The sequence below is a fragment of the Mytilus galloprovincialis genome, chromosome 2, assembly GCF_965363235.1.
Source record: "Mytilus galloprovincialis chromosome 2, xbMytGall1.hap1.1, whole genome shotgun sequence".
Taxonomy (NCBI): Eukaryota; Metazoa; Mollusca; class Bivalvia; order Mytilida; family Mytilidae; genus Mytilus; species Mytilus galloprovincialis.
In genome coordinates this window covers 9,013,688-9,031,501 of record NC_134839.1, presented here as the reverse complement: position 1 = coordinate 9,031,501, position 17,814 = coordinate 9,013,688, and the positions used below count along the sequence as shown (strand labels likewise).

The 17,814-nt window shown below is 31.5% G+C and overlaps 1 protein-coding gene and 1 long non-coding RNA gene across 2 annotated transcripts; both read right to left on the bottom strand.

Annotated features, from left to right (window-relative positions):
* Positions 1–755: 755 nt before the first annotated feature.
* Positions 756–8,207, bottom strand: LOC143061986 (putative GPI-anchor transamidase). The gene is made up of 6 exons (XM_076233840.1): positions 8,198–8,207; positions 7,366–7,462; positions 5,832–5,949; positions 3,327–3,437; positions 2,317–2,413; positions 756–1,897 (listed from the first exon to the last, which is right to left on the bottom strand). The coding sequence occupies exons 1-6, from the start codon at positions 8,205–8,207 to the stop codon at positions 1,851–1,853; spliced, it is 480 nt and encodes a 159-aa protein (XP_076089955.1). The 3' UTR covers positions 756–1,850.
* A 5,925-nt stretch (positions 8,208–14,132) lies between these two features.
* LOC143062828 (uncharacterized) lies at positions 14,133–17,526 on the bottom strand. Its single transcript, XR_012974856.1, has 4 exons — positions 17,346–17,526; positions 16,361–16,466; positions 15,463–15,541; positions 14,133–14,270 (listed from the first exon to the last, which is right to left on the bottom strand). It is a non-coding gene; the product is annotated as an uncharacterized LOC143062828 (long non-coding RNA).
* Positions 17,527–17,814: the final 288 nt, after the last annotated feature.

The following is a 17,814-nucleotide window of genomic DNA, read 5'->3' as shown; positions in this document are numbered from 1 at the left end:
CATAGTTACCAAAGCAAGTAACCAGTAAATACAAGTGTAAAAATTGGGTTGTTTACTTCCGGTGATGATTATTTTCTTATATGCAATGAAATGTAGTGTGAAATTTTCACTGTATCACTGGAAAGGATTAAACTTTACACATGCACAGTATTTCTTTGGTTGAAATAAAGGTAAATACTGTACAATTTTTTTAAAAGTGTCAATTTAACAAAGACTAATAGGGAAAAATCAATGGTGGTATTACACCTAAAAGTCTTTCTGATCAAGGTTTTACTCAGATTAGACAAACAACTTACAAGTATCCCTACAACCAAATAAAATTGAACTGCTTATAAATAATATATGTATCATTCTGTGAAACAGACAAAACAACAAAGACTAAACGTTGACCAATAAACCATGAAAATGTGGTTAAGGTAAGGTGAGCCCTGCCAGACCAGCATGTTTACCTAAAACCATAACATATACCAAACATAGTTGAACTCTTTCTTTATGTATCAGAGATGTAAGCATAATCACGAAACCCTAACACAGACCAATGAATGATAAAAAAAAAGAGGGCAAGGTCAGATGAACACAATAAAACTGATGTCTTCACTTAACAATCCTTCCATACACCAAAAATAGTTGACCTGCTGTTTATAGTACATGAACATCTTCCTAATCACTACAACTTTAAATCATGGGATGCAGTGAATGTCTAAATTTCAAGATTTTTAAATACCGGTAATAACTACAACAAGATGAAATAGAAATAAAATATTCTTATAATTTATTTCAATTACTCCATATAAAATAGTCGGCAAAATAAATACCTCTTTCCTGCAGGATACTGCAAATTAATGTTCAGGAATGTGCAATTATTTGGAATAATCCATGTATTCCTACAGGAAACTGGGAATAGGCAAACAAAAAATGTTATAGAATGTGCATATTAAAAAAACATTTGAAATCCACAAGCTTTTGCATGTAGAAAAATTCCAAGTTGTCTAATAATAATGGTGACAGCCACAATATTCTGTTGCAGTTTTTTTTACCAGACATAGAAAATGTTCTCTAATAAAAAGACTCCATAAACACAATAAATGCACAAAATTTGCATTTCCTCATATTGAGTTCAGTATAATAAAACAATTATGGTCTTCTTCATAAGTTAATATAAAAGTGATTAAATCATGAAAATGTTATTTTACCTACAGTCTCTGGGAAATTGACATATTCTCTGTTTAATCATTTTGAATATTAAATTCTAATGGAGGTCATAATTGATTGATAAATCATGTAATACTCTATAAAATGTCACTTATATAAGAAAGAAAACAAGAATGTGTCCATAGTACGCGGATGCCCCAATCGCACTTTCACTTTCTATGTTCAGTGGACCGTGAAATTGTGGTCAAAACTTTAATTTGGCATTAAAATTAGAAAGATCACATCATAAGGAACATGTATACTAAGTTTCAAGTTGATAGAACTTCAACTTCATCAAAAACTACCTTGATCAAAAACTTTAACCTGAAGCGGGACAGAGGGACGGACGAACGGACGCACAGACCAGGAAACATAATGCCCATAAATGGGGCATAATAAATGGGGCATAAAATTCACCAAAATTACTAATTGAAATCAAAAGAATTATTTATCACAATCATTGAAGATGTCAGCATTCCTTAGCTGTAATATCTGCCTTCTCAGGGCCAGTGTGCTGTTCCAAGACCATTCGAAGTCATTCTCACCAAGTCATTCATTATTTGGCCTGCTGTCATAAATTTTATCACAGAAGTTTTAAGTTCCCTACATCCATATAAATCATTTAGGCATTGGGAATTGTTCTGCATATGATAAAGGCTCTAGATCTTGATCTTCCGGCTCTGTTTGATCTTGATAGCTATCTTTACTGCAAATACATAGAAATCAAGTTATCACCCAAATATGAGAATAGGTAAAAAAGAAGTTCAAGAGCAATGATTGTGAAATAACATCACAAAGTATAGTATGTTGACATAAATGTTTATCTAAAAAATGTCATAATCAAATGGTCAGTTATAAAAAAAAAGCATTTATAAGAAACTTATTTCCAGTAATTCAAAAAAATAATTTTAATATTGCAACTTCCATAAAAAAAAATGTCAATGACAAATTTCAATCGCACTGAATAAAATTCTTTTCAAATGTATTTTTTTCTGTTGTGTTTAATAAGCAAGTCCTGTTTTTTAATACATCGGAAGTTTGAAATTTTTTCAATATTCAATTACCTTTTTTTGAATATTTCAACCCAAAAGATCTTCAATGAAATCTTCACTAACAGTAACTTACGTGCATTGATCGGTAAGACTTTATTTGGGTCCCTGGCAAATAAATCTGTTCTAGTGGCTACTGTTGATATACATAAATTCTTAGGACAGACTTTTAACTAAAAAAAATCAGAACATTTCTATTACTTTTGTACACATTTTAAGGTATGAATCAAAAATGATTGTGGGGTACAAGTCAAAGAGGCAGTTATGTCGTGACAAAATCTTTTCTTAAGTGATTTACCATATTCTTAAATTGTGTTTCAGTGTAGTCTGAACCAATGACTGTTAGGTTGATTAGTTGTTGATTTTCTTAACCATGACCAGTGGCATTCAACAAATTGAGGTTCAAAAGTAATACATGTATATGTAATTTATCAGATAATTTTCTTAAATTTAAATGCAACACATAATATCAAAATGTTTTCCTCAACTTTTACAATTACATAAGACTTATTTCTGTTACAGGTAAGTTTTTTTTACTATTTACTAAATATGAGCCTGTAATTCAGTGGTTGTCGTTTGTTTATGTGTTACATATTTGTTTTTCGTTCATTTTTTTTACATATATAAGGCCGTTAGTTTTTCTCGTTTGAATTGTTTTACATTGTCTTATCGGGGCCTATTATAGCTGACTATGCGGTATGGGATTTGATCATTGTTGAAAGCCGTACGGTGACCTATAGTTGTTAATGTCTGTGTCATTTTGGTCTTTTGTGGATAGTTGTCTCATTGGCAATCAAACCACATCTTCTTTTTTATATATGCACCAACAAACTAGTGTAGGGAGAAACTGGATGACTCATGTTATCTATTTATTTTCATTAAATACAAGGAAAATAATGGAAACAAGACCTGAAAATCAAATCTTTCAAAAGTTTAATCTTTATTTGATTTCTGAATGAACAACAATTGTCTTGCAAAATTGTGTATAGTTAATATCCTTTTTTTATCTAAAACTTTTTGTAGTCCAGTTTGAAACATGTGTGAAGATAATGATATATGTACATTTGTAAGTAAAAAACTACTTACAAATTGGCCCATATTTTTTTTACTATCTGGTGTTACTTTGTCCAGGAATTTTAAAGCATAGTATGTGTATCTATCTATTACAAATACACCAATACTGGAGTCTACATGGTGCTGAAATACACAACAAGAAACTTTTATTATCTATCTATTACATACACACCAATACTGGAGTCTACATGGTGCTGAAATACACAACAAGAAACTTTTATTATATATCTATTACATATACACCAATACTGGAGTCTACATGGTGCTGAAATACACAACAAGAAACTTTTATTATCTATCATTGTACTAATATTCGGGCTTGCAAACATTGTAAAATGCTTCTCCAGCAATCCCGTTCTTGTCAAGCTTTGCTCCATAGACACTGACCATAAATTAGTCAAACCTGTGTCTATCTCTTTTGAGCAATCAATCACAACTTTAATTAAATATCTGATCTGGGAAATATGACATGTACACGCAGCCTTTCTTTCGGAAGGTGCCTCGTTGTGTACCTCTCGTTATCTTCTGATCAAACCACAATAATGTCAATGTTCTGTGCTGAATGACCAAAAAGTGGACTATACGATCACACAATGCTGAATGATAAGAAACTATTAATGTTTTGTGTGGAGGGATATTGTGAAAAAAAATAGATTTACTTAAATAGCTACTAGTATGTTAAACCTAATATAAGGGTTTTTCCTTGATTTCAAATGGTAAATAATTGTGTTTCGAGAAAGTATTCTATAATTCATAAATAAACATATATGATTACTTATACTATCTGCTTTGTTGTTTCAAAGTTTAGTTTTGAACAGTTTAATATAGAACAATATGTTGAATTAACATTTCCAAAGAAAAAAACATATTACATTAAAAAGATTCATCTTATAACAATTTACTACCAAATAGAATACATTGTAGCATACACATTACTGTATATTTATATCTATATATTTATTTTGAATCCCATAAAATTTTATTTTGTCCCATGGAATATTAAAAATCCCATGGGATAATTATAGTCCCATGGGATTTTTTTTGTCCCATGGGACAACAAATATCCCATGGAACTACAATTATCCCATGGGACCAAAAAAAATCCCATGGGATAATGGTCAATCCCATGGGATTTTGCCCTGTCCCATGGGATATTGAAAATCCCATTTTTTTTTATAAATGAAATAGCAAAATAAATATAATAGTCACAGTAGAAAACCAATGAAATTATTGAATCCCATGTTATTCCGCACATTTTGGTTATATACATGACTCTGTAGCTCTTATTTGAGGCGGCGGCGGATTTGCAAATGAGTGTTTTGCAAATTAAAAGTGTCCAGTGTTTATCTATTACATATACATCAATACTGGAGTCTACATTGTGCTGAAATACACAACATACATTTAATTAACTTCTTTTTCATCAAGATATAATATAAATATTTAACTTATCATCCAATCTATGTTAATGTTGTCATTTAAAATACCTTACATATATTACAAACAATTCTATTGGGTAACACGTTATCACGTGACATGGAATAAATCAGTTAATTTTCATTTAATTGCAACCATTCTGTAGGTGCCTGTCCTAAGTCATATTTGTTTTTATTCATTGTCTTGTATATAAATCAGAATAAATTAAACTCCGTTTGATGAACCAACGCCTGTGTGAATCATTTCGATAGAGTCCCTGAAGTGGATACCTTGGTATGCAGGGTTGTCAAATTATGCAAATGAATGCAAAATTTAATTATACCTCTGAATTGACACCAACACTTCAAATGGTCTGCAATTTTATTTGCTCTGGTCTACATTTTCGCCTGCGAGGCAGGCTTCATCAGGACAATTTTATACAGAAATTAGAATAGTTTTCTTGTTTGAAATCATTAACATTTGTGAATTTTAAGCCTTTTATAGATAATATGCTGTATGAGTTTTGCTATTTGTTGAAGGTTGTAAGAAGATATATAGTTGTTAACTTCTTAAATTATCTATGCTGTTAAATTGAATTTCTGTCTTGCCAACATAAATCTTTAAACATGAAATGGTCATGGTTATATGTAACTCATCGTATATGGCATCTCTTTAACTCTTGACAAAGGGAGACAACACTATTTTTTAAACACTTTTATCGTAGTCACTTGAGAGGAATTTTCCTGCATGTAACTCAGTTCTTAGAAGTGAGTTATTAATAAATGATGTGTATTGTTTAATAAACTGATAGTAACAACTCCATAGAAAACTTAAAAAGAGGAAACAAAGTAGTTCATTAGAGGATACTGGAAACCCAAAAATATAAGATGCATAACTAATGTAACAGCAAAAGGCATTTTCTTGGATCGCTGAACTTTTAGTTGATTACTGCTCAAGAGTTTTGAAGCCGTTACTGATTTAAAAATGTTTAGCAACAAAGAGAGATAACTCAAAAGATATGTTTACAATGTTTGAATACAGACAAAATAAAATCTAAAATAACACTGATATGCACAAAAAATTAAATCAAACATGACTAACTGATAAAGAATCTTCACCAACATGGCTACTAGCTACAGATAAAATATTAGGAGAATAAAAAAGCTGGAACATAGACTCAGCTTGGCATGTGTCAATCATAAAGCATATCTCATGGTATCTGAAAATAGACAAATATTATTAAAAGATTGCATTTTTTATGACGATATACAAACTTGTTAAGCAAAATACCTAAACTGATCTCAGTTTTTCGACACAATATAGTTCAATACGTCAAGATTCGACTGTAAAAATAAAGTAACTCAAATATCTGAAATAATTACTTGCTATCAACTAGATTAGTAAATATGATAAAGTAGGAGTTCCCTTTCTGTTGTTATCTTATGTTTCTTATATTCCTATTTTTTCATATTTCTAAAAACTCACTGAACTGACAAATGAATTTTTTTTTATTAATTTATAATATTGCACAATAATTAAGGAATAACAGTACTGTAGTTGAAGAGTTGCCACCGTCAATTGTAGATTTGACGGTCGTAAATGCAGTTTTACTGGCGACGCGTAGCGGAGACAGTAAAACGGAGATTTGCGACCGTCAAATCAAAATTGACGGTAGCAACTCTTCAACTATAGTACTGTTATTCCGATTCTAATGCATTTCAAAAAGAAAAAATACGATAAAACTTGAAAAAAATGTCTAAAAGGAACTCTGTTGTCCAATTGTTAACCTACATACTAGAAATCTAAGGTCATCTGCAAATAATAATATAGCTGTTGTACGACCGAACACAAATTCAATGAAGAAATCTTTTGCATATAGCTCATCTATACTTTGGAATAAACTACCAAATGAAATAAAATGTTGTGAAAACCTGGACACTTTTAAACAAAAATGTGTTGATTTCTTGACTATAAATGATTTATAACAACTTACTCAAATATTCTAATGATTTGTATGTTATGTATATATATATATATGAATTTATTTTTCTCTTGTTCTACAGACAATTTATAGTTAGTATGAGTAGTGCATTTACATAATATGTTAGAAAGCTTTGTAATATTTGTACTGTTTGTTCTTTGTGAGGGCCTCAAGGTAGATTAGCGAAAGCTAATTGAGTCTTTAAATAAAGTCATTACTTACTTACTTACTTACTTACTTATTACGTTACCTGTACGCTTCAAATTCGGAATAAATTACATTAAAACGGCGAATTCGACAAATTTTCGAGGTAGGTGTTGTTTTATTTTCAATTATATATAGTAATCGAACATTTGCTGATTCAATCAATTCAAAATGGCGGGTCCCTCCTTAGTTACGCCTGGTCAACTGTGGATTTGACGGCAACTTTCAGCCAATGAAAAAAATGTTACATCCAAATTGCATTAGAATAATGCATTAATTTGTATTGAAATATTCTTTTACCCTAATTTAAGATACAATTTGCCATTAGTAAAAATAATAGAGATGAAGTATCCCTAACATGGAATGGGAGACAATTTTTAAAATTAATTAAGTTTTGAATTCTTGTAAACAGAAAATAATTATAAAAAAATCGTTAATACTTAAAACAACCTTTGTTTCTGCCACATTTGTTCAAATGCATCAGCCAGTTCTACATTGGAAACTTCTTCTGCATCTTGGAATTTGAGGAACCCATCTCCTCCATGTCCTAAAAGAAATTTTTAAAAAAATGGTTTCAAGAGAATAAACTGATGGAAATAAATAATGAAACACTTAATCTTAGGACATTTAAAACAACGATTTTTCCCTAAAACTTATATAATGTAGTTTTTTAAAATATTTTCACCATTTCCAAGATTGGAAAGTTTGTTTATTGTGACCCATTTGATGCGTGGAATCATTTTTTTTTCTATCTTCATTTATAAAAGGCTAAGTTTCATTGGTATATATCGACCCCGCAGATGCAAAATGTTATTTTTTAAGTACAAAAAGTTGAGCATGGGAGCACAAAGGTCTATTGTTCACTGCAGGAGAAGTTATCTTGAAACACTATGCACCTCTTATGCAAGTCTATACTAAAAAAATTCACATTCAACTATCTTCCAAACGAGCAAATACTTTAGTACAAAAATAGAAACCCTGATCACATACACACCTTCAATATAGGTAAAGACAGCTAGCAAACTGTAGGATATCTGGAATAACTATATACCTATAATGGGATGTACGGAAGGACGAACGTAAAGGAGTTAATCAAAGTCATTTTGAAGCGAAATTTATAATTCTGAATTCAATGGCTTAGTTCAAAACTTTAAATTGACACAAGTAAGAAATGTCACAAAGGCATTTAATACCACAATATTAAATTTATAGGCCGGAAAATTTCAAATAATGTGGGTCATTTTTTTATATAACAAAATTAAAGTATTTGTAAGCGGCTTACTTAAAATCATAGCTATGTCACTGAATTGCACTTCACTTTATTCGTCTAATTTACAACCAATTTGTATAAGATCTCTCATTAGGTACAACTTATACACAGTTTATACGTAACAAAAAACCTGTGAGACACGTATTTAATTTGTTTATACGTCATGTTAGCTACGTGTCTGAAAGAATACCACTTTACAAACAGTTGAATCATTTCTTCTTTTATTTACAGATCCGTAATAACCACTTAAACTTTCGTTCATTTTTGCTATTTTTATGCCTGGTCCTCATGATTAAACATTTACATATGTTGAGAAACGTTTTTATTTTGTTTATGATACGGGATGAAGGAATTCTATTACGTAAAATATCGGAAATATGGAGTATTGCTGTGTTGTTATTTCAAACTATGAAGTTATGTTTTTGGTACATTTTTTTTCGTTTCAGATGCGTTCTTGAGCAGAAACTCTTTGAAATAGTGTTTGATTTTTTAGCAATGGAAATGTGCTGTCGAGTGACTTGAAAGAGAAAAGGGGATACTTGGCATTGAAATAAACAAGTATTTAATTTCATGTAAGAACATTGAAGTGCGTTAATGTTTTGGGTAAGTTGTGGTGCGATGTTTTTTGGATATGTTGTTGTTTATATTTATATCTCTCGTCCTGTGAAATTGTGCACAAAGTCTCGAAAGTATTGGCATAAATCCTGGTCGAAAGACGACAAAGAGAGGCGAGAGATATCAAAGGGATATTCAAAATAAAAAAAAATCCAAAACCAACTGACAATTCGGAAAGCTACAATGTGTATGATAGCTTTTGAACACATGTTGAAATTGATTTAATCTGGTAGCAGAGAAATAGAAAATGGGTATGATTGCCAATTCGATAGTTTTTCAAATAACAAATGCAGATCTAGAAGAACGGCCCTTCACAATGACTGAAACCCATGCGGCATAGTTAGGCCCAGACATGACAAATGTAAAAAAAAAACAAATGAAAAAAAAAAACATAACGGCCTGATTTGTATAATAAGTTTATATATGTAACAGTCAATATAGTATACAATGAGACAGTTACCCTCCGTTTTCCGCAGTAAAACCAAAATAGATCTCGAGGAGATTAATTCGCTTACATAAAACACATTTTTGAAATGTAGCCCATTTAATATTTTGTATGCTTATATTTGCTTGGTGATATTCTACAAACTTCAGACACATTTGAACTAATATAACATTTTTTTATCTTAAATTTATATCTATTACAAGCTCTTGCAAAATAACAAATCAAAATTTCAAATGTTAATACATCATCAAGGTAGACAATATTATTAGGGAATTTAAATCAAAACATTTACCCTCATAAAACCGTTATATCTTGTTAATTCAACGGTGAATGTTAACCTCTGAAATAGATTCAATTTCGGAATTATTCAATTTCCTTTAACATACCATTATTTTTTTTAATTTCCTCTAGCTGTTTTTATATATTGAAGGTTTAATGGACTATTAATAGACGCCACTAAAAAGTCATATAGAAAAAAAAATGATCATCGAAAAAGTAAAATGCTGTGGCGGACGTCCAACTCAGACCAGTCATCACTAAGACGTTGTTCTCAGTTATATCAACAAATGTAACTCTCTAATGTAATTATATATCGTGTCTTCATTTAGAAGAGAATATTATTATGCTATGAAAAATATCACATTATTTACGCTTTTTCTGAATCTATTCACTGATCAGCTTTTTAGAGCAATGGTCTCGTGCTTTGATTATGACCAAAAGAGTACTAAGACTAGTATAGTTCATTCTATTGTCTTTAGTGCCATGTGAAGACAGTAGAGTGCGTTCACGTGCTGCGGGTTTATGCTCTTATAAAAAAACAAGATAATAGTGTGTGTGTCCGGGCGACAACTACTCATTGTTCATTACTTTACGGGTATTTATCTCAAACTCATAGTTTACTATACAGCCCCATTATCGTAGTTAGTCAGAAAAAAATCGCTTTGAAATACTAAACTCGTTCAAAAAGTATCTACACGTCTTAATCTTCAAAATCTTAAAAATCGTAACTTCAATTTAAACTGTCATGGGACTCGAATTTTCTGAGTTTTACTGTGAGTTTTACTGTGAGTTTTACTGTACGTATTGCTGTGTGTCTGATTATTCTATACTAGGTAGATGTATAAGGGGGTTGAGATCTCACAAAACATGCTTTACCCCGCCGCATTTCTGAAAACCCATTGCTGGCTTTGCGCTGTTTTCTGCTCTTTGGTCGAATTGTTACAGTAGTCTCTTTGACACTTTCCCATTTCCATTCTTAACTGTATTATATACACAGACGGTCCACTTTAAGTCGCTAATAAATTTTGATCCGAATTTTTCAAAACTGAACAAACAGATCAATACGCACCTTTAGGGTCACCTGTGTATTGCAAGGTAACATAATGTGAGATAATTAGGTTCAAAGCATGTCGCACATATATTTAGCAGTATGATTTTAGGTAAATTCCAACTTGTAAATATAACCATTTGGAGTAGATGCAATCTTTGAAATTAAATCTCTTTGGATACGAAATAATTTGAATATGCAATTTCTTTCTTAGTTTAATTCTATTCAGCTTGTGTGTGAGATCTTAAAGCTGGTGAATATCTTTGTTTTTATCTCAAATTGTACTCATATGAAATGTTTTATTTCCCTTGATTATAAACGATTCCTGTAGCATTTATAGACTGGAATGATAATGCCATTACAATGTTCTTAGAAAAGCGTTCAAGGCGAAAATGTTTCTGTATGAATTCACAGTATTAATTGTCCATGAGTTATAAGCTACAACAAGAGTAGAAATTTTATGTGTTGATTATGAACATCGTTAAACAAGGTCTTCACAAATTGTGAATAAGTGAGAGGCAACAACAAAATGAGGAAAATTTATTAATGATGGAATTTATTGAGTGTACATCATCAATAAATATCGGTCTTTGTTTTAAAAGAAGAAACTGTAAGGGTCATAGAGATATCATGTTTCAGAATATTTTGTCTTGTCGTTGTTTAGCTTTACCAAACAAAAATTAACAAAGTCCTTCATCAATAACAAAGCACAGATTTGTTTGGGCGCCTTCAAAATGGGAAATAAAGAATGAAATTCGATAATGTTGCTAGAAAACTCGTAATGACATAATGTGTATAAACGAAACGAAAGAATTTACATGAAACTGGTCGAAAGTCTACAAAGAGAAGCGGGAGATACCAAAGGGAAATCAAAACTTATATGTCGAAAACAAACTAACATTTTGGAATCCATCGTCTTTCCAAACGATTCCCCTGTAGCTAATTCAAACTAAAATGTCAATGAAAAGTAAGGGGGATCATTACAATGTGTATGATAGCTTTAGCACACACGTTAATACCGATTTGATATGGTAGCTGAGAAAAGGACATACTTATAAAAATGAAGAAAATGGTATGATTGCCAATGTGATAGTTTTGAAACTTTTTAAATGTAAACACATGATCATGGTTAACAACATTATTTGGAAATACAAATCAAAACGTTTACCCTCATAAAACCTTTATATATTGCCAGTTCAACGGTAAATGTTAAACACTGAATTAGATTTCATTTTGAACTTATCCAGTTTCCCTTTCATCCGATGATTACTAATATTACATTTATTTACTCCAGCTATTTTGATAATCTAGATATTAAATAGTTTATTATTAGACGTCACAAGAAAGTAAAACAAAGTTTGTAAGTGCTTTGATTGTGGCCGAAAGATAACCTTAAAAGAGGGACGAAAGATACCAAAGGGACAGTCAAACTCATAAATCGAAAATAAACTGACAACGCCATGGCTAAAAATGAAAAAGACAAACAGACAAACAAAAGTACACATGACACAACATAGAAAACTAAAGAATAAACAACACAAACCCCACCAAAAACTAGGGGTGATCTCAGGTGCTCCGGAACGGTAAGCAGATCCTGCTCCAAATGTGGCACCCGTCGTGTTGCCTGTGTGATAACAAATCCGGTAAATAGTCTAATTCGGTAGGTCATATTCATGAAAGAGAAGGGGATTGTAGTTGCGACGTAAGGGACATATCCGATATCATTTGTGAAACGGTTATTCCATAACGGTCAACCAACTCGTGATGGCGTCCGTAAATTTACGAAAGGATGATTTCAACTTCATCATTTGGAACTCTTGGTTTAATAGCTTCCTTGTGAGCAGAAACCCTCTATCAAGAAAATCATGATAGGAAATGCAAGCACGGGAATATCGTATCACTTGGGAGATATATACCCCGTATGCAGCTGGTGCTGCTGGAATCTTGCTACTTAGAAATGAAAAGTTCACAATTGGAAAGCTGAAATTATCTCTTTTGTCGTAAAGTTTTGTTTTCAACCGACCATCGTTGTCAATTTCTAGATGTAAGTCAATTATAAGGCCGACTTAACTGTATCTGTAGTATCCTTTATCTCTAGTTCGATGGGATAAATGCAATCCACATAGTCTCCAAATTGTGCATTAGTTAGTGAAAGAACATCATCTATATAGCGGAAAGTAGAGTTAAAGGATAACTCTTATTTCTTATCTTTCTTCCTTAGAAGTTCCTGCATGAATTCAGCCTCATAATGATAAAGAAACAAGTCGGCAAGTAGAGGGACACAATTTGTTCCCATTGGAATGCCGACAGTCTGTTGAAAAACACGTCCTCCGAACGTAACAAATATGTCAATCAAGAAATTAAGCATCTTGATAATATCAGTTTCAGAGAATTTTTTGTTTGAATCAGAGTGATCCTTTACAAAGTAGAATTTATCCCTCCCTAAAACAAGATTCTAGTGTCAACGTTGGCCATTCTTTTTAATGAAGCAAAGCAATACCAACTCTTTCAATTTGTCTTTTAGTTTGGAATGTGGAATACTTGTGTAAAGAGTAGAAAAGTCAAATGTTTTAATACTGTTACAAGATGAAAGAGAGTTAGATTGTATGTACTCTAAAAGATCTTTAGAATTTTTAAGTATCCACATCTGATTCACGCCACCTCTAGAATAGACAGTTTCACAATAATTTTGAAACCCGTCTTCTTTGATTTGGTAGAACTTTTATCTAAACATACAGTTCACTTTAAGTCACTGTTGAAATTGTGATCCAAATTTGGACAATGATCAGTACAATAAGTCTTCCTTTATGTCACCCTTTGCAAGATAATTATACGGATTGATGTGCATTCCCTATTGTTCTCTTGCATCATGAATTAAATAAATATAACAATTTACTTACATCTCTTTACCTACGACATAATTGGTATTATTCAATTCCTTTCTTGATTTTCGTCTTTTGTGCTAAGTCTGAATGCAAAGTAATACTTTTTTTGGCAGTTTTGCGGTTAATGTTGAATGAATTGTTTTCACAGCTGAAATCAACTTTAAGTCTACCCATTATGAAATGACAGTATCAGCTGGACAGTATTCTTTATTCCAGAATACAGAATACAAAAGAAATACGATAAGCCAAGCCTATAAATGTAATGTGTTGATTACGACTGTCCCCTTGTGGTATAAAGGGAAACTCAAAAATATACATATTGAATTTTAATATAAGCTATTAACCTTTGAAAATTTAGTTATTCAATATCTTATTTCGAGGTAAATAATGGTTTTAGTGATTAATATTACACTTTGTATCATCACATTTAAAGTCAAGATGCCGATCCCTTTTGACTTTTAAATACAAAAAGGGTCATTATGTACAATTTTTCATTGGGTCACCTTTTTCACTGCTTTTTTAAAACCGTATTTCTTGAATGAAAGAATGTATGTGGCAAACTATCGAACAACACAGAAACACATAGACATATACATCTCTTTATAGATTCTAAACATCTGGGAACAATTCCGAGGCAATATGTTCAATAAATGTAACCAACAAAAACTTCGGACAATTTATAATTGATTGAATGAATTAAGCATACATCAACAAGAAAAATATATGTTTATTAAAAGGAGAAACTATTAAGATCACAGATATATCTTTTATCATCATTTGTTTGAGGCAGTCCTGTCGTTGGTCAGTTTTAACCTAAAATAAAGAACAATAAGAAGATAACTGATCAATTCTACAATACAGTGTGTTTTTTATATAACTTTTCGTCATCAAACTTGATGAAACTTCGAAATTATCGCTATTAAATATAATGCAACTTCGACAATGTCACTGTGAAACATAACGACAATTTGGTATCGTGGCAAGTTATTCAATGGAACTTTGATAATGTAGCTAGTAAGATATAAAGAAACTTAATGTAATAACGTTGCTATATAATGACACATTATGAAGCTAATATCATAATGTCGGTTGTAAATGTACTCAACATAGAAACTAGGATCAAAATTTTGTCTGCAAGTCTCATCAGAGACCCCGAATCAAAGCAATTTAACAGGTCAATAGTTATCAAAGGTAACTAGGTACGACGTTGAAGAGTTTAAATATTGAGGATACAAAATTCCTCAAGGATTTGCCAAATACAGGTAATGTAACCTATTTCTGATTATTTTAGTATCCTTAGTATTTTGAAAAAGTTATGCAAACAGTTATATTTCAATGTAATGATTATGAACATATCAACAATAAGTCATGTCAACACAGAAGTTCTGGCTACTGGGCTGGTGAAACCATTGGGGAGAAGACCTCCAATATTAGTGGCATCGACCCAGTGGTTGTGTAAAAACTCATCATAGATACAAGAAATAAAATGTTGTTCGCAAGAAAGATAAAATAGCCATTTTCTTTGACTGTAAGTGAAGTAATGTTTTAAAACAACATTTAATTATATCTTAAATATTTGCATCGAAATTACTGTGGACACTGAAAATATAATATCTTCTAGAATTCACGTGTGAAATTTTTTTTTCTATTCAATTTCGTGTTTGGATTTTAAAATGTCACATCCTCGATCAATTCAGACAAAATATTTGTTTTTAATTATAAGTGTTTTGACCTCATCTGTGAAGTGACATAGATTAAATCAAAATAAAGCAACGACTTGATATTATTTAAACCTTAGGTCAATGAATTTTTATGTTAATAATTGTTGAAAATGAAGAGTGACCAATTATAACTTCCCTCACAGTATTCTGTACTTAGACTGATTCAGGAGCATTCAGGCGCTGGATTTAAGCTTCTTTGAAAGCTTAATAATTTGTTATACATACAATTATATATATTTTTTATTGATGATGGTCTGTTAATAACCTTCTCGCCAATTACTTACTTCATAATGTCTCACCAATATTTATTTCCATTTATTAAAATCAATCTTTGGAATAAATCGTTCGTCATTACAGTTTCTCCTAAAACAAATGCAATACGTAAGCATAAACTGCAAACAAACACTAACATCGTTGTGGGATAGGTTAATCAAATTGATATTTTAGTAATAACATTTTGATAAATATGTAGTCCCTTCAGAAATCTTAAGATCTGATCTTGATTTTACCTGAATGATATATTTGCCCGCTAAGCAGATGGTTGACGGTTTCTGTTAAGATTTTCACACCTTATCAGACACGGACGATTTATAGTCACTTTGAAAAACTGTATTTTGATTTGATTTGATTTTTTTTTGCTTTAACGCCACTTTTAAGCACCGCTTTTTTGCTATTTCGTGGAGGCCAGTTTTTATTGGTTGAAGAAGCTAGAGTGTCCTGAGAAAACCTCAGACTTTTGATAGGAAATGAAAAACTGTATAGCACTTTGTCTATTGTCGAAGACAATAGGTTGAACTTTACAAGGTCGATTTATTTTCTTGTGTGTTTGGAGTTGACATTGACGTATTATCTATATTCTTTTTGTATTCATCATCACTAAAAAAATAAAATATATCAAATATAAGAATATATGTTAAAAGAAACTCATGAATCTAATTGCATATTGCCTACAATTCTGGACCGGAGTGCCTACAATTCTTGAGCCGGAGTACCTGAGATCACTCCCGTTTTTTTTTAAGGTTGGTGTTGCCCAGTCTTTAATTTTTTATCTTGTGTTTTGTATACTGTTGTTTGTCTTTTGGTCGTTTTTCGTTTTTTGCTATGACAGTTCGTTTCAGACTTATGGGCTTGGTTATCTCTTTGGAAGCTTTCGCCTCTCGTCTATTACAAGAATAATCTTACCTCCTGCCTGGTCTTCTAAGCGCGAGTGTTTGTAGTTCGGTCAGTCCGTCTGTGTTTGCACAAAGCACAGTCGCCAACGTTACTTTTCTTATCTCTTGAAGTTGATCTACAACATATCATTATTGAAAGTCAAAGGCATCTTTAAAAAATGGAATAAAACGATATTGATTAAACAACATAAACGTGGCTATTATTTTAGACTTAAATAATAAGTTTATAGTTCTTACCGCTAATCAAATCATGAATCCTAGACACAAAAAAAAAGAATAAGAGATGACAATTTAAAATAATTTCTTTTTCACTTTATTTTTATGAATTTATGATTCTTACGGAATGATTCTTAGGACCACATTTTAATTCATTGATATCTTGCATAAAGACCTGTTTTGTTGATCGTAGGCAAACTTGCGACTCATTTCACAATTGTTTTACTAGAAAATACTCGTAAGTCATGAACATTTCAGTATAACTTACGATCAATTTTACCGTAGTCGGAAGTTTTTTTTTGTGATCGCTGGTTAATACCTGAAATAGGTGACTTGCATATTACATATTAATATAAATAAAGATAAACTGATAGCATGGACTATCATATTTAAACGTGAAATAGCAGATGATTTAATTGATTTTCCACAGTAATATGCAACATGCCACATAAAATAAATACAGTAAAGCAACAATAGAGTCGAACGGAACAACATACTTACAGGAAACAGCCAAAACTAAAGCTTTTGACAATGAGGACACCACTGAAAACTCAATACAACATCAGATGTTCCTGGAAGGGTATAAGCATGTCGTAGAAAAATCTGTCCAAACTAATTTATTTGATTTGTTTATTGTTTAACTACTTTGATGGGTTTATCAAGATTCAAATGCAACATAACAGGAAATTTTGGAAAAGTGTATCGATTTTAGTAAAATTGCAATCAGCAAGGTGTAGTTGAAATATAACTTAAACAATAACTTGAACTTCAATACAAACCTTCCCTAAATCCCTCTGGATGTGGTCGTTCGTACCAAAATCTATCGCCGAGCTTCAGTTGCTGAAATTGTTTGCCAAGAATACAAGCAAATGTTGGACCCAGGTAAGATTGGTCTCCAGCAGAAGTTTTCATTCGTCTTTCTAATATGCCTCCAACATAGAGGTCAATATCATGAACACTCCTATAAATTCAATGAATAATAAAATATCATCATGGAAAACGAATTTTGTATATTTTGTTAGTGCTGCTAGTAATAATTTAAAGTAATTTATTTTTTGCAAAATATCATTTTCATTTGTCACGTACTTATGTGTCATCAAATTTCTTTTTTTCTTTAACATATACCTACTTGTACAGCTTGCACAATTTCCCTCTGTTTAGTAAGTCTGTAGGTGAGTCCCAATCATCATCTGACGAAGGAACAGAAAGATCACAGAACTCCCGCCATGCTGTATACGATGGTAATCC

Excerpts from the sequence above, each read along its gene's own strand:
- LOC143061986 (XM_076233840.1), bottom strand. Across the intron at positions 5,950-7,365 it reads CAAATGTGGCAGAAACAAAG|ATACCATGAGATATGCTTTA; the intron begins GTTGTTTTAAGT and ends GTCTATTTTCAG. Across the intron at positions 1,898-2,316 it reads AGTCTTACCGATCAATGCAC|TAAAGATAGCTATCAAGATC; the intron begins GTAAGTTACTGT and ends ATGTATTTGCAG.